Genomic DNA, 27,758 nt, shown 5'->3' on the forward strand with positions numbered 1-27,758 from the left:
GGGAAATTCTCCCTTAATAAATAGTATAAATTTACGTCTATATTTTATTTATTTAATATTATTATTTAAATAAAAAAAGAAATTCTATTTAATTAATAACAAAATAAAAAATATTAAGTCGGGGTATATAGTAATTACCATTTTTTATTGTATATTTAATAGTGATTTTATTCAAAAAATTAAAAATAAAAATCGAATATTTTAAATTTCTATTAATATAAATATTTAATGGTGATTTTGAGATTCGAGTTGGGTGAGTATTGTATTAGGGCCTGGGCCTTCATTAACATTAATCCATATTCTATGGGCCTAGAGTTAGCCCATTTCCTTATATCAGGTTTGGGCCAATCTTGCATACTTATATATTTTCTTTTTGCTTCTCGCCCAATTTGATATCTTTTTTTTTTTAAATTATTTAAAATTCCATCAATATTTAATAAAATATAGTTTAAAATTAAAATTGAAGAATTTTAAATCTTTTAAATTTGAAATTGTCGAAATAAATTCATAGGATTTGTTATTATGAATCCTTCAATCCAAAGTACAAATTAAAGGATGTTATAAACTCATCATACTATTTTATTTTTTGATCTTATAAGTTAAACTCACTTTCTAAATTATTTACTAAATACTTTGCATTATCTTATAAGTTGTAAAACGTGTTTTAATATAAAAAGTTTATAAGTTCACCTAAGGACCCCCGAAAGTCTAATAATCAGGCCAATTAGTATATATATATATGGAAGTGGTAAAACAAATTGGACAGACAATTAATTAATTATTCACGTGACAACTATGAATTTTTTTTTTATTCACATCAGATTAGATCAAGTTAAATTAAACACAGAACAAGTGTGATATACTTGTCGTATGATTGACCAATTTTTGTAAATTATACACCATTCACATAACTGTAAATGTATTGCAATTGATATATATATATAATTAATTGATGCATGAACAGACTTAGTTTGGTTAAGGTTTCCGTACAACTACTTCTTTGATAATAGGGCAATGAGGGTTTGGAAAGTAGGTTCATCACAAGGGAGAGTGATTCCATTTCTACCATCAAATCCATACTCCTCTGCAGCCCTATCAAGAAGTTGCAAAAACAATGGATTCTTCAAGAAATAGGTAGGCACCACAAATCTCTTCATTTCACTGCCCACATACACCACAAAATGGCCTCTTGGTGCAACCTTCCTGCCCTGCAATTCAGCTTCTGCAGCACCTTTCTTAGCCATATTAGACAAGAGTAGCTAGTGAAGAGACAGGCAAAGAAATGGAGAGGCGCTCGTCCTCGTCGTCGTCCCGATTGTGTAAAAGGGATAAATGTTTCCATATATATAGGGGCTCGAACGTGAGCAAGGCCGTGCCCGTTTTGGATATATAAGTGAGGGAAGAACAGCCATAACGTGTATTAAAGGAGTTGTATGAATGCATGCAGATGCTGAGGTTGACTATATATAAATGTGAGTACTCTGTGATTTTTCTTGGGATCTTGGAGTGTTGTGTGTGTGAGTGTTGCACATGGTGTCACTGACTAGATACTTCCAAACTGACCTGAAATGGATACACACACAAGAATCCAGAATTGATCAGTGATGAGTTACTACAGACACAAACAATAAATTACCAAGAAACAAAACTAGACATATTATCCTATGCTTTTAGACTTATGTTTGAGGTTTGATTAAGTTTATGCAGTGTTTCTAAGTTTCCAAACCTTAAAAGTCCCATGATCATGAGTTGAAATCACTACAATGTTGTCCAAACTTTAAGCTTAGATATCCTAAAATTTGTAGAAAAAAAGATTTTATACACGTGAGTCGTTCAAGATTGCGTTCTTATGCATGCATGCATTCTTACCTGCAAGCATTTGTATCAGCCCATGTCATGAAAGATAAGATATGAAGATATGGGATTTGACAAGATATATGTGTACCACAAAGAATGGATATATAAACTGCTACTTTCTCTAGGATTCTAACTAGCTAGCTAGCTAGCTATAGCCTACAGGCCATAGCAGTTTGCACATGGAATGAAGGACTCTCCAAGCTGCAGCTGCTCCCATTCCTCTCCACACTCATCTAATATTTAGTCTTTTGTCTCATCAATCATAAATATCATATGCGCTCACTACATATGATTGTAATGTTTTGTCTTTTCTTCCTAGACTCACGTTAATTACCGGTGTCCGACCTGTTTTGACCCTATTCGAATTTTCTATTACAAATCTTATTTCATCTTCTCCTGTATTCAATATATACATATATCACACGCATAAATATTTTTTTGTAAATAAAACATATGATGTAGTCGTTATAGATGTGGTTCGTGTATGCTAAGTAAAATATGAGATGAATTAGATTCATAACAGAAAATCTAATCCGAAAGTCCGAAGTCTTTCTAAGTAGGTCGTGTTTTGGACAAGACAAAAACGTTAATAAGAACTCCACTGAAGCTGAAGAAATACCCATTCCTGTGGGGGCCAGAAGTTACGTAGGCAGCCCTGATATTGTCTCCGTCAGCGTAGCCCAGTTTATCTCTTATGATTGTGGATTGGCCCATTTGAAGTAATCCATTCACGAACTACAATTATGGTCTTATTTTCAACTTTGTGTAAGAATATAGTCATATTTCCATGTTCTTATTTCATTTTGCCATCTTCTTGCCTCTTGGGTTGTCTCAAAATTTTCAATCAACCACAACAAATAACAAGTCAAAATGAGGCGGCAATGGAAAAGTATTCCGGATTTGTGTTTTGCAGAATTGATTATTATAGAAGAAGAAGAATTGAAAGCAAATTGGAAACGCCCATTTTGATCTAATCTAACCACCAGCAGATTTTGTAACAGACAGTTCTTTGCCTGATGAAAAAAGAGGGGATTTTCAGGAATTTTGTTCTTGACTTTCTCGCCTGCAATTATGCAATTGAAATCCATCAACACCTTTGTGATCACACTTATGTTGGGTTTTGCACTCATCATCTTCTTCTTCACAACCAGCTTTCTTGAATTCCCATCTGCCAATTCTTCTGTCTCATCAACCCTAGAGTATTCTATTTTTGAAACTCTGTCGAATTCCAGCAAACCAGAACCCTTCATTGACTTGCACAAGGCATTCAATAAATGGGATTCTCAAGTGGGTTGTGCTCAATTCAGGGAAAAACACAAAGAATTGTTGGGGAATAGGTCAAAGATCTCATCTTTACAAGATGCCGAGGGTCAAATCCAGTGTGGTGAGTTGCAGATGAACCACGTGAGTGTTCTTGTCAAAGGGTGGACTTGGGTTCCTGATAATATGAACAACCTGTATAGTTGCAGATGTGGGTTGAGCTGTTTATGGACTAAATCTTCAGTTCTTGCTGATAGGCCTGACGCCCTATTATTTGAAACCACAACTCCTCCATTTCAGGTAATTACTTGTTCTAATCAATAAATTTCTGTTTCTTGAAAAATTGAACTTTTTGGGTATTGCAATGTCTGATGTATGGTTCAACTCTTTCGGTTCACAATATGTAAACCATATATAATGATAGAATGTGGTACTCTCTGTTCCTCTACTTATACTTTGAGGTTCTCCTGGATTGAAATATCAGATCATGATGTTGCAAGCAGTAAATTGATCTACAGGCCACACCTATCTGTTGTTAGCTATCACGACCATGTCTGTTTCTGATGTGTTACCCACGGTCCCTAGGTAGGAATTAAACTGGATTGATAATGAAGCATAGATGAAAATTAGCCTTCACATCCTAGTAATAATTATCAAAGTCCCTTGTAGTATTTCTCTGGTGTACTGTTGTCTATGTTAATATCAATACGGAGATCCATATCTTAGCGTAAAGCAAGAATAACCAGCACTCCTAAATTGCTGAGTTGCTAGGAAGATTCTGAATCATAATGTTCCATGTCTCTCCAGTTACTGGTTCCTGCTTTCTATTGCTGGTACAAATTTCTGTTTGACAATGAGGACGTTGGTGGCTGGTTCATTATTTTTCCTGCTGCATTCTTCATGTGCAAATAAACAAACTCCAACATTGTTATCTCATGTGCATCTCCTCACTCAGAGTCAGCTTTTCATTTCACTTCCTCATAGTTACTGTTATTGTTATCTTTTATGACAGAGGCTATCTGGCGATCCCCTTCGTGTCTATATGGATCTTGAAGCTGGGAGGAAGAAGTCTGGCTATGAGGACATGTTTATCAGTTATCATGCTAAAGATGATGTCCAATCAACTTATGCTGGGGCTCTCTTTCATAACAACAGAAATTATCAATTATCTTCCATCAAGAACAATGTTAGTGCTCTCGCTAACCCATGCCAATGTACCCCTTTTTTATTTCGACCTGTTGCTTATTTGAGATATCGTTCATTTTAATATCATTACGTTGATATTATTTTTATCTGCTTCATCTGAATTTTGAAATTCTTTACGACTTCTACATTCAAGGATACCCTTGTTTATTGGTCCTCATCACGCTGTCTACCTCAAAGAAACCAACTTGCCAAAAAGCTACTGAGTTTGCTGCCACACCACTCATTTGGCAAGTGCATGAACAATGTCGGAGGCTTGGACCAGGCACTGTCCTTCTATCCTGAGTGCGTGAAGGATTCCAATGAAGCACCAAAATGGTGGGATCACCTGCATTGTGCCATGTCACATTACAAGTTTGTCCTTGCAATTGAGAACACCATAACTGAGAGCTATGTGACTGAGAAACTCTTTTATGCCCTGGACTCGGGGGCTGTTCCTATATACTTTGGCGCCCCAAATGTTTGGGACTTCGTACCTCCTCATTCAATAATAGACGGAACACAATTCAGTTCTATGGCGCAATTAGCTTCTTACATCAAGTCCCTAGCTAATGATCCGGTTGCTTATGCTGAGTATCATGCGTGGAGGAGATGTGGTGTTTTAGGTAATTATAGGAAGACTCGTGGAGCAAGTCTAGACACGTTACCTTGCAGGCTGTGTGAAGCTGTGAGCAGAAAAAATGGGAGAAATGCAAAAGCCTTGTAACTTAGTTCTAGTTGTTACTGAGAGTTCCGTGGCCATTACATTTTGATGCTCATTTTGTGTCCCCATATTGTTAGTTGTATACAAAGCACTGAGAGAGGGATGTTGTAGCAAGACCTGCAAACTTACGAAATCAATCATACAGAAGTTTTTGCTTCTACCCTGAAGTTTGAACATACTATCAGCCGGCACTTTTAAGTTTTGCAAGGTTCACTGGCATTGTGATTAAATATTGGCCAAAAATCCATGCAAGTCACAAGAGCCCTCTTGATCTAGTTTTGCTATCCCTGATTTAGCAGCACTTAGAATAAACAAATGCTGGCACCGAGATTGATTATCAAACCGACCTGAAAACCTCAAGGGCTTCAATTTTCTTAGGTGAAAAACATAAGGCTATACGACTTTGCACAAATTTTAGTTTATCAGTGTTTCTGCAGCAATCCACATTCCAAAATAAGATACATCATAGAAACAGGAGAAACCACTGGACAGAACTTTAAGGAGGCAACTATGTTCTAGAGTTGTACAAGTACAATGATCACAACAAGAGGACATGTGAAACTAATGCCACTGAGACCTAGGCTTCTAACTAAATTGCTTAAGAAGTACATCATGCATACAAGTAAAAGTTACATTACTAAGGAGAAACCCTTAGGGTGTGAAAAAAGAATGAGAACTGACTATGGATCACATTGGCAGTGTGCATTTCTTTTGAGAATGCCCAAGCATATGGCAGCGACCACATTGGACAACTCTTTTTGGGCGTTTTAAACTCTCTATGCGGAGAACTTTCTTTTTGGGTCTTCCTGGAGGTCTACGAGTTTTGGGTGGGCGAATTGTGATATCAACTTTAGCACTTCCACCCTCAGCGCCTTCACCAGCCTCCTTCCAAAGGCTTTTGTCGGGAATGGGATATATCATCTGTGAGTAGGTTTCCCGATAACTGTGAACAGTGAAACAATGCTCAGCGAACAAATGAGCATTTTGCCCACAAGAAATAAGTGCAGCAGCAGCATGTGCACATGGCAGACCGTAGAGTTGCCAGCGGCGACATGAGCAGACTCTACTCCTTATGTCCACAATGTTTGTCCGCTCAGTTGACACAATCTCGAATTCAACTTCATTTGCACGGAGTACTTTATAACAGCGAGCATCAGCAATAGCTTCTGCAATTCGCTTTTCAGCAGATGGCACAAGAATTGAGGTCAATCTCATCCCGATATTACGGCGATCATTGAACCATGACATTAACTGATGCCGGATATGCTCCATCATCTGTACAATAGGGAGCTCATGACATTCCAATGCCCAATTATACAATAGTTCTGTGACTGTCAATGTGAAATGGCCATACCGTACCCCTTCAAAGTATGCCACGGCCCATAGCTGGGGGTTGAAATGGTGAAGCCAAGGCAACACTTCCTGTGAAATCTGTACCATCTCAGAGATTTTACTTTCAAACTCAGCTGTTGTAAGTGCGTAAACAGCATTCCAAAATATATTCACCAGCTTTGAGTTCTTAAATGTATCGCGGAAGTTTTCACTGATATATCTCAAACAAAAACCATGAAATGCATTAGGAAAATGTGTCTCAACTGCGTCCACCATTCCCACTGTTCTCTCTGAAAGGATTGTGAGCCTGGGCATACTGTCAGTGTTAACTCCAAGAAGCTTCCGCAGCTCTGACATGAACCACATCCAGTTCTCATCACTCTCAACATCGACAATAGCTATTGCCAATGGAAACAGTGAATCATCAGCATCAACAGCAGCAGCACAAAACACCGTTCCCAAGTACTTTCCTTTGAGATGAACCCGGTCCAATTCCAAAAGTGGCCGACAAGCATTTATGAATCCGTATATTGCAGCACGATAAGAAACAAACAACCGCTGAAATGAATTGTCCTGTCCAGTGGCGACAACGGAGGCAATGCTTCCTGGATTAGTCTTTCTTATCTGTTCACAATACGCAGGAAGAAGTTTAAAACCTTCCTCATAAGTCCCATGCAGAGCAGCCATACTACGCTCCTTCCCACGCCATGCCTGCATATAAGAGACGGCAACCCCATGTTGATCTCGAATGTCTTGCAAAATCTCCTTGGGCTTATACTGGGGATTGTCCCTCACACGTGCTTCCACAGACCGTGCAACCCATCCCACGGATGCCTGTTGATGGTGAAGATTCTGGACCCCTTCACAAGTGTGCTCCCCATGAAGTGTTCTAATGGTAAAAGTGGGGACTCCGGGGCATTTTGCCACGTGGACACGCCACGGACAACCCTCTTTGGAGCACTTAGCTATGAACCTACTCCTATCAGATTTCACTATCCGTATCTCAAAATGTAATGCTATAGCTATATCTTTCAATGTCCTCCTACAAGTATCAACATCCGGGAACTCCTGTCCAATCGACAGCGTATGGCTTGCCAAAGAAACAGCTGCATTCATACTAGAGACCGGCGAATATGCATTTTCAGCCATGTGGCCAGCCAAAGCAACATCCGCATTCGCATTGGGAACTGTGGATAAAGCCTGCTCAGCCATTTGCATCATTCATTGAAACAACACTTAAAGTTGGAAACCCGTCATCACGTCCTCTTCCAAATGTCACGTTTCACGGGAAATATCCATCAAATGCCAAAATTTCCAAACTGCATCCAAGAGCGCCAAATTCTGCAACCGGGCGCCCAGCAAATCCAAAACTTTCCAAAATTTCACCACAAATCACGTAAATCTCACAAATAGGTTTCCAAGAATAATCCCGAATTTCCAAGTAGCTACCTACAAATTAAAAAAAAGAAAAATGAAATTCATATAACATAAAAACACTCAAGATTTAGTCACTGGAATCTCAACATTCAATAAAACCCATCTATTCGTAAACGCCCATGCACAATTCTACTCGCAAAACAATCAAAATGAGTCTGCACAATCAAATAATCAGTCAATGAGTGATTGTATTTCACTTGGAGTGTAAACACTCAATTCGGGTCGGTCCCGCCAGCGAGTCTACTGTGAGTGTGTGAGCCGGGAAAAGAGAGTGAAAAAGAAAATCGAGTTACCTCGTAAAGACAATGAATGTGCTCAGAATTTGTGAGATCTGAAGTACAAACTAACAGATGCGTATGTATCTGTGTGTCTAAGTAGACAAATATACATATACATAAACACAAAACTCCGTGTATATATATATAACTAGGAAGGATTACAGAAAGAGGTGAAGACGTAGAATCTGAGAGTTCTAAGGGTAATTTCGAGTGAGAAAATCAAATAATTTCTGGTGTGATTTGGTTTATGGGTTTGCCCTAATTGAATGGAATGGAGAAATAATGTGTGTTGTGTGTGGGGGGTAGAGAAATATGTGTTGGGGATATTGTAAACATATGGCCAAGTTACAGATATGCCCTTAAGTTTGGACTTAATCTCGAATATAACCAGTTTTTGCCTATTTGATTTGAAGCCCGGGCTCCTAACTCGGGCTATGGCCTGTGGGTGACCCGCTAACCCGTTTAGACGGCCCACGTCCAATCCACATTCTGATACGGGGTGCAAGTGCAACACCAAACTCCAAACCGCTTTATACTTTACTACTGTGCTTTTCCTCTTCTTTTTCAGTGTATCTTCTCCAACTCTGAGGTAACCAAGATTATAGGGGGAGGTGGATTTTATTTATTGATAGAAATGGAAAATCTTGCCCTTGTCTCATCCACGAAAATTGTAGTGGGTTTCTCCCCAAACCCCAGAAACTCTATCGTTTCCGGCAATTCCTTTGTGGGTCTGCCATATTTGCTTAAGAAAACCGGCAAAAATGGCAGAAATTTCAAGTCTAGTTCTTCAGTTTCAGTTCTCTCCTTATTTCAGGCGCCTATGGTCACCAAGACTATTGGTAAACACTTCTTTTAATCATGTTAATGTGGTGATTCTTATGCTTTTTTGGTAAAGCTGAAGTCTCTATGCTGAAGGACTGAAATTTGTATCTGTACTTGCGTATTTTCGATCGGGAGTTTGTTTCTCTAAATAGGACTTGTGTATTTGCCAAAGGTGTGAACTTTATTATAAATGCTGATCCTATTTGTGAAACGTATGCATGTTTGTATGATCTTATTTTATGTTTGCCTTTCTGCATGTTATATCTGGGCTTGCTTGTAGTCAAGATATAATTTTTCAATGTAGAATGGTGTTTTTACGTGCGCAGTTTTGTAACTGTTTTATTGTTGTGTTGTAATGCTATCTTTCTATGTATAGATAGATGAATCTGTTCGTTTATACAAAATCAAGATATAATATTTTTACCTATTATAGTGTTCAGAAACATTTTCTGTGTTATTACTTGAATTATGTGTTAATGTTTGGATCTTTGCCTCGTTTGATCTTCGTTTCATGGGGTTACCCTTTACACACTTTTGGTTTTTTTATGTTATATGCTATTTATTTTGGTGACTTGTACCACACTGATTATGTTGGCAGATACTACTGCTTTTTTGTCCCATTCGTTCTATTGTTTTAGTGCTTGTCATCATAGTATTACAATCCTCATACAGTGCCAGAAAGAGTTGCGAGAGACTGTTTTGCTAGCATTGCTTCTTCAAGCAGCCAAGAGACTTCCTCAGTTGGTGCAAATCCCCAGCTTCCAGTGACACCTCCCCCGTCCCAAGTGTAATCATCGCTTGTGCTTTCACTTTCTATTTTCATTCGTAGCTGTTAGTGATTATTCTTTGTAATTAACATTACTCATATAACAAATCTATGGTATTATTTCGTTGGACCTTACCATGCTGTCTAACTTTTTCACTCTCCGCGCCCTCCTATATGTCTTCTCAAAATAGGGGGTCACCTCTCTTCTGGATTGGTGTTGGTGTTGGTCTTGCTGCACTTTTCTCCTGGGTGAGTACAAGTAGACTGCTTGTTGTTTTCGTAGTTTGTTTCTTAGAGTTCATTTCATCATTTCTAGTTAAACTTTCTTCCTGATAATTTTCATAACATCGCAGGTGGCTGGTCGAGTGAAGGTGAGTACCTTACTATGTGGTCCGATAAATTACGTTTTCTGCATTCCATTTGGCAGTTGAACTTTTCTTTTCCCTTTCTTTCTTTTTCTCCTTGTTCTTCTTCTCTTTTAGTTGGTCAGATACTGTAGTTACTTTTCTGATATAAATTCGGGTCCACAAAAATAGTTTTGGAGGCTACGTAGTGGCATGTGCTGGAGACAGGCCATACATTGAGTCGTTTATGGGTTATAACCTGAGGTTGTATGGTTGAAGGTGTAACATGACACAATCTTCTATGCACCGGTAATCCCTTTGTAAAAGAAGATGAGTCAGGTGGCACTGATATTCAAGGAATTACATTGTGGAGAAAGTGGTTTTTTGTTTATGATGGGTTTGATTTTTTGTCGAGATCTAAACAAAGGAATAATTTAGTAGTTTGTCTCTTGCTTTGGGTTGGTGAAGAAGGCCCACCTAGCAAACCAGGTTGTTTAATATATGACTATACCTTCTCTAATCTTTAATAACATCATTACCAAGTCACTTAGCATGCAGTTATAGAAGTCAATAAACTATGATTGCTTATCATGTTATTTATGTTCTTAACAAACATCTCATTATTACAGAAATATGCAATGGAACAAGCTTTAAAGACATTCACGCAACAGATGAATGCTCAGAATAATCCATTTGGCAATGCTGCCTTTTCACCTGGCTCCCCCTTTCCATTTCCACCAGTTGCAGCTCCTACGTCAGATACATCTAGAATTTCAACTCCTGTCACTGCTCAAGCTGCAACTGTCGATGTCCCTGCAACAAAGGGGGAAGACCCTCCATCTATACCTGTCAAAGAAAACGTAGAACCTGAGAAGGAACCAAAGAAATATGGTACTTAATACACCCTATTATTGCTTTATGCGGAAGCTGCTTGCAGCCATCATGATACACAGAGAACATGAATTGAAGCCTTCCTGTTACTCTTTCCATGGATTCTCCAGTGCTGACACAATTGAGCCAGCTAATCTTTAAGGTCATTTCAAATGCTGAGGATCTGAAACAATATTTTTTCTTTGCAGCTTTTGTTGATGTTTCCCCAGAAGAAACATTCCAGAAAACTGCCTTTGAGAGCTATAAAGAAGAGATCCAGATGGATTCACCAAATGATCCCCAGTCTTCTCAACCAGTAAGTTTTTCTCTCATCTGAGGCTGCTCATGTAATTCATTACAACAACATCCCTTTTTCTTCTCCAACTAATGAACATCTTGATAAGGTTTCTCAAAATGGCACGGCAAGCAAGCCAGGGATTGGTGCTTCAGAACGTACCTCCACCAGTAAGTTGGGAAATCTTTGTTATCTCAGCATAATTATATGCAAAATTTGTTGAGCTGTCAAAGCTGACTTATGTTTGTCAAAAGGGGAAAAAGAAGGCAGACGCATTATGATACTCTACCGATGTAGGGACCACTTGTTTCTTTAACTGCTTGGCTGCCTCAGTTTCTTTTAATTCAAGTTATTATAATTCGATGAAGGAAACCTATGAAAATACTCAAACATATGCTCATGAAATTTAGGTTTTTATGCCCATGGAATTTATCTGAATAAAGTTAAGGTGGACTGAGATATCCAAGTTCTTTGAACTTTTAGTGAACGTAAAAGCTCAGAATATGGGCCTTTTGGTCTTGTAGGGCTGCCTTAACAAATCTTCCATAGCCTCATAAAATGAGATCCATGGTGAGTTTTCATATGGTAGTGTGTTTAAATATGTTTGTTTTTTATACTTTTATTTCTTTATTTATTTAGAACTGAAGGAATGCCTCTACACTTGTTAATTTCTTGGTGATATACATTTCTTTTTTGGAATCCTGCTCAATTCTGCACTGTGAAGAGAATCCTCTTCTTATCTTCTTCAACATTTATAGTTGCACTGCATAACCGAAAAGTTGATTTATAACGGATGCTTTTGTATTGAGTTTGACTCTGCCTATTGGTAACATTCATTGTAGTTCTTACAAGGTTGTCTTTGCTGATAATATTTGCCAAAATCTAGACTGGTGCTTGCCACTGTCTTGTAACAGGTTCATTTATTTCGTATCTTCCAGTAAAAGGGCCCAAATGAGTTTTGACTCGTTTAATTAACAGGTACAGCAAACCCTCTATTGTCGGTGGAAGCTTTGGAGAAAATGATGGAAGATCCAACAGTACAAAAGATGGTTTATCCGTAAGGAGATACCCTTTAAACTTATGTTCTATTCATAGATATGGTCATGTACTTTTCGCTGTTGAGCATTTTTACAGGAGATATGTACTTGTTTTCCATGGTTAAATATCCTTATAGTATAGATTGTGGAACCAAATTGATGTATTGTATATCTCTCATTGGGAAATTAAGAAAGATTGTATAAGAGGTATAAAGGAGATGGGGAGTCTTTACTGAAAACAGTTGCACTTTACTTTGCCTAGGTTGTACACAGAAGAGCTAAAAGGCTTATCTAAATACTTAGATTAAGCCAGTTTAGTTTAACCACATACTTTGTTAAACTATGTTTGCAGTTACTTACCAGAGGAGATGAGGAATCCTGCCACCTTTAAATGTGAGTATCCGTTTTGATTACCTGTAATTAGTAGAACTGCCGGATATTTCTCTGGAAATTTAGTTAGACTTAGCGGACTTTTCTCGAAAAAGAAAAAAAAGGTTAAGACTTAACTAACTATTTTGATCTCGATTATGTAGCAAAAGCAATTTTCATCAGTTTTCTGTTCCCCAGGGACCTATAAAAAGAAAAAAGGAAGAGAAATCATCACCGATATTATAACCTTAAAAATTCTTGAAGTATACCCTAAGATATCCCAAAATCCTCTCATAATCACAGAAGATAGGCATTTTACTTTGACCTAGTATCATTGATCCTAGTCCTCAAGTCTATCAAGGAAATGCTTAAAGACGTCTGCGTGTGATGCTGCAGGGATGCTACAAAATCCACAGTATCGTCAACAACTCCAGGACATGCTGTAAGTATATTTTCCGACTTTCCTATCTGCCTACTAGTTACCCATTAGTACACATTGTTAGATAGAAGATGTTTGTTGGCCTCCAATTCTATTTATTGGTGCAATAAGTTGGCGTCTGTTGAATGATTCAGAAACTTATACTCTAGTAATGATATTCTCAGAAATAACATGGGAGGAAGCCCCGAATGGGACAGTCGTATGATGGATTCCTTGAAAAATTTTGACCTTAGCAGTCCCGAGGTCAAGCAGCAGTTTGGTGAGTTGCAATGGTGATTGTTTGCTCAAATTTCTGTACCATAAACCTTAGTTTGGTGCATGATACATATATGAGATTTGTCTTAGAGATAAATCACCAACTCTTACAATTTCATCCTTTCACTGTTTCTTTCTTTATTACAGATCAGATAGGCCTTACTCCCGAGGAAGTCATTTCTAAAATCATGGCCAATCCTGACATTGCGATGGCATTTCAAAATCCAAGAGTTCAAGCTGCTATCATGGAAGTAAGCAACTTTTATGTCTTCTTTAGTTCTTTTCATTTTTCCCCCTCAAGTGTTTCCATTTCATCGACATATTGCTCTTTTAAATCTTACTCTCAGAAATAGCTTCCTTTGCCACACTTTTAAGTTTCTGCATTTTTGTTCTTTCTTGCAGTGTTCTCAGAATCCATTGAGTATTGCCAAATATCAAAATGACAAAGAGGTGATCATTATATATCATCCATAGATCATTACTTAATCTCTTCTTACCAATCAAACTGTTTGTTCTAAGCTGCAATGCGGTCGAAGCTTACTAAGTTTTTGCCACTTGGGTCTGGAACATCAGAAACGACATAATCGCATGGATTTCTTGTCTTTCTGTTTCAGGTTATGGATGTTTTCAATAAGATATCAGAACTCTTCCCAGGGGCAACAGGTTCTTAGTTCTACTTATCCTACCACTGCCAGTAACTAAGCTGTGTATAGTACACTGGAGAAACTAGATGATGAATCTCATACCACACCTGTAAGCATGTTTCTGCACTTTCCTGATGTCCAATGTATGAAGACGAGACGGGCGTCGCTGCCCTGCTTTATCAACGTGTCGCCAAATCCAGTATCAGCTTTCTCAACAATTTTAGAAAGCTCACTGTTGATCTCACCTTCCAGCACTAGTTCTTCCAGATTCTACCGTAAATTTTTTGCTAGTCCTAGTCGGTTCATCCGTTTATAGTTTTCCTGTGTTTCTTTCCTTTTCTGCTTTTGGATGTACGCATACTTATGTTGAAACTTGAGTCCAACTATAGAAGACCTAAGTCCGAAACGAGCTTTAATTAAATCAACCAATGAAGAGTGAAACTGAAGCCGTCTGACATTTCTCATGTATTTTAACCAAGTACGTTATTGATTTGAACTATGTTTCAAGTTTTGCAGTTACGACATAAATAATTGTATGCATTGAATCTGAGGGGATGAAGCTGGAACTGAGCTGCAAGAAGCAAGTACACGGAAATGACATATTCACTCTTCAGTTCATAAGCCAGCAGCATGCTGTCCAAATCACCTCACAGACTTACAATCACCACATCAACAAGTGCATTTTATCATCATTTGGCCCCTCAATTTAAATAAATATAAGAAATAGAAGAAGATTTATATCGAAAAACAAGATTAATTATTATTGATGATTCAAAAAGGATAATATGATCTCATAGGAAAATGACATCAATTTCTTGGAAGTTAAATCAGATTCCAATCTCGTCAATAAACTCATTTTTGTATCCATACTTAGAGTTGATGATTTGTTCACGATGATTTAGCTTAATGGTTAAGGTTGAGATCGAGTTGAAATTTCATAGTACGTGTGAGTATTTGTCCCAGTTAATGTGAATTTATTAATTAATTTGATATATAATTTGAATTGTGAATTTTGAAGGTGGAATATTAATGAGGATGAAGAATGGATTTTTGGTGTAAGAAACAAAAAATGAGTGTTGGATCTGAATTTGATGATTGTCCAATCCAATGAATTCATATGTTCGAATTTGCAGCATTTCTTTCTTTCAATGCCTAACAGTGACTTAACCTTAGAGCCCCTTTGCCAACTCCAAATAATGGCTACAAAATATTCTCTCTTCCGCTCCCGCACTCTCCCGTCCTTCACATTCTACTCTCCGCCGCGCTTCCGCTTCGCCGCCAAGCGCCTCTTCGTTCCCCTCGTCTCTTTCCCCTCCACCACCACCGTTCTTTCCTTCTCCACTCTCCCGTACGGTCCGTCCCTACAAAAGGGCTATTCCCCTTTTCCCCTCAAACCTGTGAAGCACACCAGCTCCGGTGAGAATATCACATCCCTTGACGAAGCCGCCTTCACTCGAGTCTTTGACATTTCCGCGCTGAGAGTACCCTCCAGTATCTGTTCCAAGCTCGAGAACCGCCTCCGGGGACACCTCCTCAACTGGCCTCGTATTAGGAACATCGCTAGAGTTCCCGGCGATGAAATTGATGACCAATTAAAGAGCCTCTTGCCTAGCTCCGGTAATGGAGCTGAAGCTGAAGATGAGAATCTGGTGGCATTGAAACGGAGGATTTACGGGAAAGCTGAGGGGGGGGAGCCGCTCGATGCGGTTTCGTATCGGGATAAGCTCGCGATGACTTTTAATTCCAGAGGGTATGTTAAGTTTAGAAATTTAGCTAAAATGTCTAGACCGAAGAAGAAGAAAAAGAGGGATGATAGGGAGAAAGTGCAGATGAAAGGGATTGGGAAGAATGAGATGGCGGTGGTTCAGGTGGTTGAAGATGAGGAAGAGGAGAGTGATGGAGAGGAATTGAGTCGGTTGTTAGGGGAGGATGTTAAGCGGCCTCCAAAGTGGAGAGGCTCAACGAGGCTCCTGCTGTTGGATGAGCAATTGGCAAATAAAAGTATTGAGGAATTGCCTGAGGCAATCAAGGTTTATGTTCTTATAGCATTTTGATAATCAGTCATTTGGTTTTGTTTCTGTGGATCGTCTGTTTGCCAGAAGTAGTCTGAATAGTATGTGCTCATTATTGCTGTGCTTGAATTTGGTCGGCTATTTCATATTGGAGATTGTGAATTATTAGTATCTAGGTGTACCGTTAGGTTTGTGATTTTGCTTTGTTTTTTGGAAGCTTATAAGAAAACTAGTACTTCAAATTGCTTTTAATGTCTGCAACATATGATATTCATTATCTATTTGTGTTTGTTTTGGTTACACATCCTGAAGGTGCCGATTCATAGTACTGATGCTATGAACCCAAAGCTTTCAATATATTGGTAAGAAAACTTATAGAATTGTGGAAGTTGGACTTCTGAGTTCATAGACTTGAAGGAGGAAGTTCAAGATGATCAATAGAAACAAACCTGAAGTTATATCCTGACCATGCAATACTTGGTAATAGATTTGTTTTTGTGCTCCATCCCTGTCAACTATTATTGATGACAGCCTTTGTGTTTCTTCATAAAACTAGGGATTATAATTAATTGATATAGCTTTTGCCTGTCTGGATGACAAGCTCTGTTTTCAATCTTGCAGTTAATATATTCTACAATGAGGTATCACATCTTATCTTATGTTTAAATTGTGTTGTTCAGGTAGTTTTTCAAGAACATGACAGCCAGTGTATGGAACTTGTGAAATGCAAATTGACTCTGTTTTATGATTATTGGGAATTACATGAGGTATTCACTTCTGCACTATGAGTTGTGAGATATATTTCTCCATTTCTGTTCTTTGTTTATTTTCTTTTAATCATGCCATGGCCTTTTTGAGATTTGTTTTAAGTTTTACTTTTAGCTTTGGATAAAAGAATATCAGTTTATTTTCCTTTCCATGATATTAGTTTTCAGTGGAAACAAGTCAAAGCTTTGACGTAAATCTCTTAAACATTTTTCATGTCTTTTCGGTGAATCTTCTCTTTTCCTTCGTAGAATCGTCTCCCATTTTGCTACCAGATATACAGGAGAGGACATAGTGATGCATCTTGCAGATATAAGTTGGGGAATTGATTAATAACATATCATCAATAAGTGCTACTTCTTGTTGCATGTGTGTAAGGTAGACATCACGCAATGTTTGCAGGTCCTGGAGATTTTGCTTCCAAATGGCATGATTATTCCTTCAGCTTTTGAAGCGGTTGGGCATATTGCTCACCTGAATCTGAGAGCTGAGCATCTTCAATATAAAAACCTTATCGCAAAGGTACCTGCAATTCCCTGTAGTAAAACTTTGTTTTGGTGTGGAGTTTAACGTTGCTTTGTAATTTCACCTAACATTTTACTTGGGTATTTTTCTTTTTACTTATGTTGACATCAGGTAGTTTTGGATAAGAATAGGCCAAAGATACAAACAGTTGTAAACAAAGTTGAAGCAATTCACAATGAATACAGAACAATGCAGCTCGAGATTTTGGCAGGAAATAAATCCCTTGTGACAACGCTAGTGGAAAATGGATTGCGTTTCCATGTTGATTTAGCAGCAGTGTAAGTATGGAAAGGTGCAAGATATAAGCATAGTTGCAATAGAAATACTTATCGAATCTAATGTTTAATATACCTGCCTGTAGATATTGGAACTCAAGGCTCGCAACTGAAAGGCAAAGGCTTCTAAGTTGCTTCACACGCAGTGATGTTGTCTGTATGTTAGTTGATAATACCTGATTATCATTCAAAGCTTTACGATTGTTGTCTCAGGAGTTATATGCTTCATTATCTTATGATTTATTTCAAAATTCGAGCATCAAATATTAGTTTATGGTTTGATGAAGTAGTATAATCACAAAAATGGTGCTTATTGTCATCTTATGGATGCTATCATGGTTTTAGTAGGATCAGATGGCAAACCTAATATATGTTATATTATAGCTCGAATAGCTAATATGGTAAAGATACAGTGGGACGTATTACCATATCATTTTTCTATTATGAATCATTATCTTGTGGTTATACCTAGAAGTTTTGGGTGCCACTGATTTGACATAAATACTGTAGAAAGTATGTATGTCCTCTAATTGAAGTCTTACACCCTCGCAAAGATATAGGACGACGTGATGTAAGAATAAAGATAATGTAACACTAATTGCATTTTTAGATTTGAGGTAAATTTTCTATTTTTCTCCCACCAAGTTTAAGATATTTTCCACAGAAAGGGAAAATGCAGGAAGCATGAATCATTGTTTAAAATCAGAAAACATGGCTAAGTGAAGATTGATCTTGGAATATTGAAATGGTGATACATGGCAAATTTGGTATAGAAATCTCCTGTGATTAGGCAACATGATAGTAAATAGTTGACAGCCAGTTTTTGAATTGAGCTATCGATTGCCATACTGTTCACACACTGTCATCCTATACCTGTAGACATTCTTATATTTGCCTTTTGTAAAGAAAACATGGAGGTCTCTGTTACTTCATTCAATTTTCCTTTTCCATTATAAATGGTAATGTGCTGGTTCCTACTCCTTTTCTCTCTATATAGGTGATGTTTTTGCTGGGGTTGGTCCCATTGCCATATCTGCGGCAAAGAAAGTCAAGCGTGTGTATGCTAATGATTTGAATCCTTGTGCTGTTGAGTATCTGGAAAGAAACTGTGTCCTCAACAAACTTGAGAGGAAAATTGAGGTATGGATAGTTACCATCATGCCGTATTCTTCGTGTTATGGAGTATTCGAAGTAAATGAAAGGATAAGCGCATCCCTGTGTGGATGTAAACTGTCCACTTGCTAACTATAGACTTCATACGCGGACGAAGCTATCTTTTCTTTTTTTAATTGGAGCTTGCAATTTTCGTTTAGCATTTGCTTTACTAGATAGCGTATGTTGTGAAAGCCAGGAATTATTGCACATAACACTGCCAGCTATTTTATTAAATCATTAGCACTTCTGTCTTATATATTAAAGGATGTTCAATGTTGGGAATTTATGCATCGGCGTATATTTTAAGTGCATCAAGTAGCATGCTATCATTTTAATGTTCTGTCAATTTGTAGGTATTTAACATGGATGGAAGGAGGTTTATTGAAACAGTTTTTGCTAGTGAGAGAACTCAGTCCATTACTCAAGTAGTCATGCATTTGCCAAAGGATGCAGCTGAGTTTCTTGGTACACAAAGTTGCTAAGTTTACTATTCTTCCAAGTTTTTCAACTATGGCAACCCTTCTGTTGGCTGATATAACTTTCACTTCCTAACTTTGGCATGTCATTCTCTCAAAGTAGACAAATTGGTAGCATAATGTTTTTCTCCAGCAGGACATGTATGCTTTTGCACTAATTACTTTTTTTGAATGCAGATGCTTTTAGGGGAATTTTTGAAGGAAATCGTCCAGGTAAAGAATATGTTTTGCCTAGGATTCATGTATATGGGTTTTCAAAGGCTCAAGATCCAGAATTTGACTTTCACGAGGTATAATTGTTTTTCTGCTATCATGTTAGAATTAATTTAGCCACACTAATTATACGTCACCATGGGTTGATTATATTGTCTCTGTTTTATAACCAGCGAATTAGAACTGCACTGTCAGAGGCAGCTCTTGATGTAGAGATGCACAGAGTTCGCGCTGTTGCACCAGGAAAATGGATGTTGTGTGCATCGTTCATCTTGCCTGAGAGCGTGGCATACTCAAAAATGGGTTCAAACTTATAAATAGAAACCCTTCTGAGCGCGTGTGTGTATATTTATATCTAGGATATGATATTCTTTTTGGAAATCTGCAGTTCATTGTCCAGACAGCAACCACCACTATGCCGATGACTCCTAGGATACTGAATGCACAAGCCCCGGACATGTTAAACTAGAGTGATGCTTAATTCAATTTTTTTGGAGAACCAGCTGAAGCTCCTCGAATGCATCCTAATAATTGGTGTTGTATTTTTTTGCAAGATCAGCTTCGTACTAATGTGACTCAATGGTCAACTACTTGGTGATGATATTTTATGCTTGATAGTCTCACAGTGTAAGATTTCGACTTGCTATCAGAAACTTGTCTGACTTAGAATGAGGAAGTTATCATGCAATAGTTGCTGGAAATGGCTCACGGAACATGTCCAACATATGTCTAACCTATCAAGGGGAAAGGATAATGCTGTCTTTAGCATCTTCCGACTAAACATTATGGTTAAGCTAAATATACGAGGAGAGTCATGTAGTTTGAAGATGTTGTCTTTACTACTTGATTTCCCTGTCTTTCCCTTCCAATTTAAGGGTTAACAACTCTGTTCCTTTCCTTTTTTGTTGAGTATGTCAAAAAATGTAAGTGTAAGCTAAGGTTAAATCCTGAGATTGGGAAAAGTACAATGTGGGAGAGCAAGAATGGGAGGTTGAGGACCACATAGAACAGACATATCCGGACACTATCTTGCTCTGGGCTTAGGGTTTTGTTATTTACTGTGTCAAGGTTTTAAGGTTAAGTCAGTGTTCGGCACTGCAAGAAAGAAATGCTGGAACATAAGTCGGCCTTCATGAATTCATTGGACAATCATCAAGAAATGCTGTAAGTATGTTTACTGACTTTCCTATCTGCCTACTAGTTACCCATTAGATTTACACATTGTTAGATAGAAGATGTTTGTTGGCCTCCAATTCTATTTATCTGGTGCAATAAATTGGGATCTCTTGAATAATTCAGAAACTTAATACTCATGTAATGATATTCTCAGAAATAACATGGGAGGAAGCCCTGAATGGGACAGTCGTATGATGGATTCCTTGAAAATTTTTGACCTTAGCAGTCCCGATGTCAAGCAGCAATCTGGTGAGTTGCAATGGTGATTGTTTGTGTCAAATTTCTGTACCATAAACCTTAGTTTGGCGCACGATGCATATATGAGATTTGTCTTAGAGATAAATCACCAACTCTTACAATTTCATCCTTTCGCCGTTCCTTTCTTTATTACCGATCAGATAGGCCTTACTCCCGAGGAAGTCATTTCTAAAATCATGGCCAATCCTGACATTGCGACGGCATTTCAAAATCCAAGAGTTCAAGCCGCTATCATGGAAGTAAGCAACTTTTATGTTGTCTTTCAGTTCTTTTCTTTTTTTCCCCTTATGCATTTTCATTTCATCGACATAGTGCTCTGTAAATCTTACTCTCAGAAATAGCTTGATTTCCTTTGCCACACTTTTGAATTTCTGCATTTTTGTTCTTTCTTGCAGTGTTCTCAGAAATAGCTGCACTGCATCGAACTTTACTAAGTTTTTGCCACATCTGGAACAGCAGAAACGACTTAATCACATGGATTTCTTGTCTTTCTGTTTCAGGTTATGGATGTTTTCAATAAGATATCAATACTCTTCCTAGGGGCAACAGGGAACTAAGCTGTGTATAGACGTCTTCAACTACACTGGAGAAACTAGATGATGAATCTCATACCACACATGTAAGCATGTTTGTGCACTTTCCTGATGTCCAATGGACAAGATGAGACGGGCGTCACTGCCCTGCTTTATTAACTTATCACCAAATCCAATACCAGCTTTTTCAACAACCTTTAGAAAGCTCACTGTTGGCCTCACCTTCCAGCAGTACTTCTTCCAGATTCCACCGTAAATGTTTTGCTAGTCCTAGTGGGTTCATCCTTTTATAGTTTCTCCGTGTTTCGTTGCTTTTTTGCCTTTGGATGTACGCATATTTACGTTGAAACATGAGTCCAACTAGAAGACCCGAGTCCAAAATGAGCTTTGATTCCAACTAGAAGACCGGAGTCCAAAATGAGCTTTAATTAAATCAAACGCGGCATGGTGAAACTGAAACAGCTTGACATGTCTCATGTATTTTAACCAAGTACACTATTGATTTGGACTATGTTTCAAGTTTTGAAGTTATGACATAATAATTGTATGCATCGAATCTGAGGGGATGAAGCTGGAATTGAGCTGCAAGAAGCAACTACGCTGAAATGACATATTCACCCTTCAGCTGTCCCCATCACTTCACAAACTTACAATCACCACATCAACAAGTGCATCTTATGTCCTTTTGGCCCCCAATTTAAATTTGAAAAAAAAGAAGAAGAAGAAGAAGAAGAAAATCTATCTGAAAAAACAAGATCAATTATTACTGATGATTCAAAAAGGATAATATGATCTCATATGAAAATGAAATCGATTTCTTGGATTAGATTCTAATCTTGTTAATTAACTTATTTTTGTATCCATAATCAGATTTGATGATTTATTCATGATGATCTAATTTAATCGTTAAGGTTGAGGACTTATGATAAGTTCGAGGTCATAGTTGGAGTTTCATTCAGACGTGTGGTTATTTGTCTCATTTAGTGTGAGATTATTATGTAATTATGTAATCATCATTTCATAGAGAAAAAAATAAAATCAGATTCAATGTGTTAATTATGAAATGGGATTTTAAAAGAAAAATAATTTGATATATAGTTTAAATTGTGAGTTTTGAAGGGTGGAAGATTAATGAGGATGAAGAATGGAGGATGATTGGATCCACACCGACACACATTTTTGGTCAAAGATTAAATGAATGTTGGATCTGAATTTGATGATTGTCCAATGAATTCATGAAGGCCGACTTATGTCGTCCATTCAATCCAGTCACCCATCAACATCTTCTTTTGTGTGAATCAGATTTAGTTTAGTTGATGAAACGAAGTACTCAGGATTTTTTAATATTAATTATTGATGAATTATATATATTTGATAGGATAATTACAATCGTCTTTTATGAAGTTTGGTAAAATTGCGAATGCCTTCTCATTGTTGAAAAATTACAAAACACTCCTTGATGTTTAAAGAAATTATGTAATTCTTGGATGAAGGTATGAAATTATAACTTTGTTCTTATTGTAATTTTTTTTATAAAAAAAAATTAAAAAATTTGTAAGAAAATCGAACGAGATGGATGGAAAAAAATGAAACAATATAAAAAAAAATTGACCAATTAATTCACAAAAAAAGTTAAAAATTTTTAGAAAAGAAATAAAATTAGAGTTCTTAGTCTATAAGGGCATTTTAGTTAGTTTACTACAAAAAAATAAATAAAAAACTAGTGGAGACAAATAAATTTGGTTAATTATTAGATAATTATTAAAATCATAAGGTATTAATAATTTTTTAAACAATAAACGGGTATTCGTTAATATATATAGATATAATGGATGATGGGATGTAGTGTAGGGGATGATTTTTTCTTTCCATGTAAGGTTGAAGAGTGAAGTGGTTGATGGCTGAATTGACTGACAGCTTCACACTATGAAATAAACAAGACAAAAAAAGAGGGTCCGGGGAGAGATCTTTACCAATGTTTAGGATCTACTAATGCCCCACTCAAACTTCACTCATCATCTTGAAAATGACTTCCACTTTTCTACTTTTTCTTTTTCTTTTTGGTCACTACTACTTCATTTAATTTTAATTACTTACGTCCCTCTTTTTTAAAATTTGATATAATTATATATAAATTTTTTATGATTTGAAAAATTACAATTTATAATGCTGATCTTTGTTTTCCGCCAATAAATAGGCCAATCTCTTAGTAAAATTCATGAAATTTTCAACCATAAGCGAAAAGATTGATTGAAAATTTATATTTAATCCCAATTGATCATGAAATTTTATTGTAAGTAAAACAAATTCTTTAGATATAAACTTTTATTCATTTTTTTATATCGACAAATTTTCTGAACTTTCACCAGCAGATGAATATATTTGTTGGACGGAAACAAATATTATAACTATATATAATTTTTCAAATCAAACAGAATTTACGAATAAATACACTAAATTTCAAAAAAAGACGGTGTAATTATCTCTTAATTTTCTTTAAATCAAAATTAAACACTTTGAATATGTTGTTAAAGGGAGTTGGTCTTTGGTACAAGAAGATAATGCAAAACCCCAATTAATTAATATTAACCTTCAAATAATTAATTGGTAATTAAGCTTTTAGGTCATGACCTTGCTACTATTATTTCTTTAATTTAAATTCTCATCATTAATGAATTATATTGTCACTCAATATATATTCTTAGTGATAATTTTAAAGTTATTATTTTGATATTAGGATTGAAAAATAAATCAAACCATTCGATACTCGACTAAAATCGATTGATAAAAACTCGATTTGTCGAACTTAACAAACCAAACTTAAATAATTTTTTTTTTGTTTAATAAACTTTCAAACTCGATTCAATTAATGAGAAAATAATAAAATATACTTGAAAATATGAGCTCAATTAGATTGATAATCAAACAGAATTTTTTAAATTTGAACAATAATGTGTTGCACTCGACTCGAATCATTTACAATCCTACTCTTGTCGTAGTGTCGAACATTTGTAATAATTAGGTTGTAATGAAGAGAAATGAATGATGAGGAGTGGAATAATTAATTAAGAAAGGAGGTTGTTGTTGTCAAGGTTAGGACAGCAGAAAACAACTGAGACCAAATTCAGAATATGTGGTAAGTAGTTTTCAAGCTTTTCTTCTACTTAAAATAGTACTCCCATTTTTTTCTTAAATTAATCTTACAAACAAACCAATTATTATTATTATTATTATGATTTTTAAATGAAAAAGGTTACTTACTTTTGACTTTACAAAAAGTAAAAAAGAAAAGCAAAGGTAAAACAAATTGGTTCGACCTAATTAAAATTGTTTATGATATCCCTTGCAATGGATAACCTAATTAGAGCTAATCATCAATTCCTAATTAAAACCCCATTAATTAAGAATTTAATTAGTAATAATTAGATGCTAATTAATTCATTGCAGAACAAGGGGTAGATGTATATCGAAGGTTTAGCGCTTTGATTGTGTGGTTTCACGGCGAAACTTCAACTCGCCATAATTTTGATCGAGGAGTTATGGGACGGACCACACATTGCTTCGATCGTCTTCAAGAAGAGAATTTAATCTCTCATTAATATTGTTGTGAGGAGCCGTTATTCGACGCGAAATTCCATCAATTCAGCCACCGTCCTAGCAATTCTTTAATTTTTTCTATTTTTCAATCAACTTCACGTATTTTTTTTATTTATCTTTTGGGCTTGATACTTTTTTTCAGAATATTACAACCGTGATAGGGTATTCTTGGGCCAAGTTTTGCAGACTTTTAAGATAGTTCAAATTTTAGCCAATTTCAAACCTGTTTTACCTATATTAAGATTATGGTTCATTTTTTTTTTAAATAACTGATAATTATGTTAAGAAAAACATTCATAAATATAAATTACTTTTTACTTTCAGTCTCAGGTTTCAAGAATATCGAAAATCGTGTTTTCACTATTCTTTATTTTCAATTGCTCACTGAAATAGCAATTTGAGATGTATAATGTTAGGCGATGAAAAGGGTCGTGTGGAGATAAGTAATGGGTCAATTTAAATAAAGCATATAGAAGAATGATATAATAAATAGGTTTGGAAGTAGCAAAAGAGCGATTTTTGATGCCTTCTTTTGAAAACAAAATAAAATAAAACGTGTTTTAACGACATGTTCTAGAAGATTAAGATTTTAATGAATTTCAATGCAAGAAAGAATCTTTTTTCTTACATTAACATTCTTTGTCTCCATCAATATTAATATTATGCTCTTTTAAGGGTATTAGTTATTTTTTTATTATTTTGATAGAAAGGATAATTACATATTATTATATCAATTAATGATTTAATGTTTTCATTTTAAAAAATAATGATTGTTAAATGCCCATCTCATTCAAAAATTTAATTCTTGAATGGGATGCGTTCAATATTAAATTATTTTTTTATCTAACAACTTAAACATTTAAATAAAATGATCTTTTAGCAACGATAAACAAACTCGTAGAAATGAAATAAACACGCATCTATATGAATATTTTGCCGTGTTCTTACGAGCCTAATTAATTCTTAAACATTAGCATATTTTTAAAATCAAGAAAACATATATAGTTAATTATACTTAGACTCCCTTTAAAAATATCAAATTATATTTTCTCTCCCCCTCCCTCAAAAAAAAAAAAATTTAAAAAAATACACCTACACCCTCTTAAAAAATTCTTTCTTTACATATGACTCCATTTCGTTAGATTTGAACGAAAAATGTTGGTCATGTTTTGTTCAAACTATAACGAAACGGGGCCAGACGTAAACTGTGAATTTTCAGGGAAAGCGTAAATATAATCTTAAAACTTAGTTGTAGGAACATGTGATTTCAAATTTTTAAAGGGGTCTAGGTATAATTAACTCAAAAATATATATTAATTATCTTAAAATTTAAATTAGGATATTGATTTATATATATGGGTGATTGGGGGAGAGTTAAAGCTTACTAAATTATTTTGCATGTGCAGAATAAAATAAATGATGCGTGCAATAAATAGGGAGGAATAATATTTGAGGGGAAAATATAAATAAATAAAATGAGTGAGAGTGAGGTGTTATTATTATAAAATGCAGGACACAGACACACACACACACGCACGCACGTGTTCCACTGACAGAGCAATAATCAGATGCGATACATAGCAGTGGCTCCCTGTCCTGATGGATGGACTGTTGTCACATCAAATAATTGCAACTCTTAGTTTGTGCACCACATATAATTGGGTTGACGCTGGTCAGCTGCTTCCCACCCCCACCCACTGCCTATATATATATACAAATAATTTCTTTGTGATATTATAAATGAGTGGATTATCATCTTATGAAAAATAAATAATAATTTACCTCTTTGTATTTTTTAAAATACAATAATTTACTTTCTTATATTCTTTAAAATACAATAATTTATCTCCCTATATTTTTTAAAATGAAACAATTTACCTCCTTAAATAAGGAGGTAATTGCTTCATTTTAAAAAATATAGGAGGGATAAATTATTACTTTTTTATGAGACTAATTTACTCATTTGCAATATCATAAGAGGATAAATTACTATTCACCCTATATACATATATATGACCCGTGAAACCCTTCAAAACAAAAATTTGACACTTCTCACCGTGCGGCAAAAATCACATTGTTAGCAACAATATAAATTTATTACAAAATAATGGAATTTAATATTAAGTCATGTATGTATATAATAATTAATTTGTTGTTGATTTTAATATTAAATTTTTATATTGTTGGTTTTGGTTAGAAATTTTACTAAAAAAATATTTGTTAAGAGACTTTTTTGGTGAACTTCTCAATTTTTTTGATAAAGCTGACTGCGAAGTTTTATGTTATTAATTCTTTTTTTAATTATACTAAAGAAATATTTCATTTAAATGTTAATTTTGAAATTGCATCAACTTAAAATTCATATTCCTTGCTAAATTTGTTACTAATTATCAATAAATGTACTCTTATTTCTAATTTTCTTAACTGTTATCGTAATTTCTTGTAGTGTTTTCATATTTCCTTAAAGTGCAATTTTGCCTATTATTTCTATTGGGTTGGAAATTACTATGATATATATGTTTTTTTTTTTCTTATTGTATACAAAAAAGAAAAAATAGGGTCCTGATGATGTTGAAACAAATTTAAGTACTTCAGACGTTCAAATTTAAGTATATATAGAGCATATAAATAAAAAATAATTTTTTTTGAAAAAAATGCTTATTATTAATATTATTTAATTATGATGATGATGATATTCTTTTGGTCTACATAATTGGTCATTAATTATATTTAAAACATATAAATTTAAAATTTGATTAGGTAATGTAGCAGGACGACTCTCTTAATTAATAATTTGTATAAATAAAAATACAAGAATGTGTAAAGAAAACAAAGAAAAGGAGGTCATGTGAGACAGCAGGA

The 27,758-nt window shown here is 35.6% G+C and overlaps 4 protein-coding genes across 9 annotated transcripts; 3 read left to right on the forward strand and 1 right to left on the reverse strand.

The window, feature by feature from the left end:
- On the forward strand, positions 2,629-5,202 carry LOC105175757 (alpha-(1,4)-fucosyltransferase). Its single transcript, XM_011098332.2, has 3 exons — positions 2,629-3,417; positions 4,130-4,303; positions 4,457-5,202. Exons 1-3 carry the CDS (start codon positions 2,929-2,931, stop codon positions 5,024-5,026), a joined length of 1,233 nt encoding a protein of 410 aa, XP_011096634.1. The 5' UTR covers positions 2,629-2,928; the 3' UTR covers positions 5,027-5,202.
- Positions 5,364-8,358, reverse strand: LOC105175750. Its single transcript, XM_011098317.2, has 2 exons — positions 8,086-8,358; positions 5,364-7,804 (listed from the first exon to the last, which is right to left on the reverse strand). The coding sequence occupies exon 2, from the start codon at positions 7,574-7,576 to the stop codon at positions 5,711-5,713; it is 1,866 nt and encodes a 621-aa protein (XP_011096619.1). The 5' UTR covers positions 7,577-7,804; positions 8,086-8,358; the 3' UTR covers positions 5,364-5,710.
- On the forward strand, positions 8,527-14,435 carry LOC105175764 (protein TIC 40, chloroplastic). Its single transcript, XM_011098343.2, has 14 exons — positions 8,527-8,909; positions 9,565-9,679; positions 9,850-9,907; positions 10,012-10,029; positions 10,632-10,893; positions 11,082-11,188; positions 11,277-11,337; positions 12,146-12,224; positions 12,557-12,597; positions 12,970-13,015; positions 13,177-13,271; positions 13,415-13,518; positions 13,670-13,717; positions 13,882-14,435. The coding sequence occupies exons 1-14, from the start codon at positions 8,705-8,707 to the stop codon at positions 13,936-13,938; spliced, it is 1,296 nt and encodes a 431-aa protein (XP_011096645.1). The 5' UTR covers positions 8,527-8,704; the 3' UTR covers positions 13,939-14,435.
- LOC105175772 (tRNA (guanine(37)-N1)-methyltransferase 1) lies at positions 14,965-21,848 on the forward strand. 6 transcript variants are annotated; one of them, XM_011098363.2, is made up of 12 exons: positions 14,965-15,941; positions 16,604-16,690; positions 17,091-17,210; positions 17,325-17,491; positions 17,575-17,645; positions 18,486-18,628; positions 18,997-19,108; positions 19,297-19,409; positions 19,506-20,500; positions 20,663-20,757; positions 20,907-21,005; positions 21,267-21,848. In XM_011098363.2, the coding sequence occupies exons 1-9, from the start codon at positions 15,003-15,005 to the stop codon at positions 19,647-19,649; spliced, it is 1,896 nt and encodes a 631-aa protein (XP_011096665.1). In that variant the 5' UTR covers positions 14,965-15,002; the 3' UTR covers positions 19,650-20,500; positions 20,663-20,757; positions 20,907-21,005; positions 21,267-21,848. The 6 variants fall into 6 exon arrangements, with proteins under 6 accessions (XP_011096665.1, XP_020547533.1, XP_011096674.1 ...); XM_020691874.1 differs by having other exon boundaries at positions 20,911-21,005; XM_011098372.2 differs by having other exon boundaries at positions 19,506-20,496; positions 21,162-21,848.

Source organism: Sesamum indicum, linkage group LG2 (genome assembly GCF_000512975.1).
Source record: "Sesamum indicum cultivar Zhongzhi No. 13 linkage group LG2, S_indicum_v1.0, whole genome shotgun sequence".
In the NCBI taxonomy this organism is placed as follows: Eukaryota; Viridiplantae; Streptophyta; class Magnoliopsida; order Lamiales; family Pedaliaceae; genus Sesamum; species Sesamum indicum.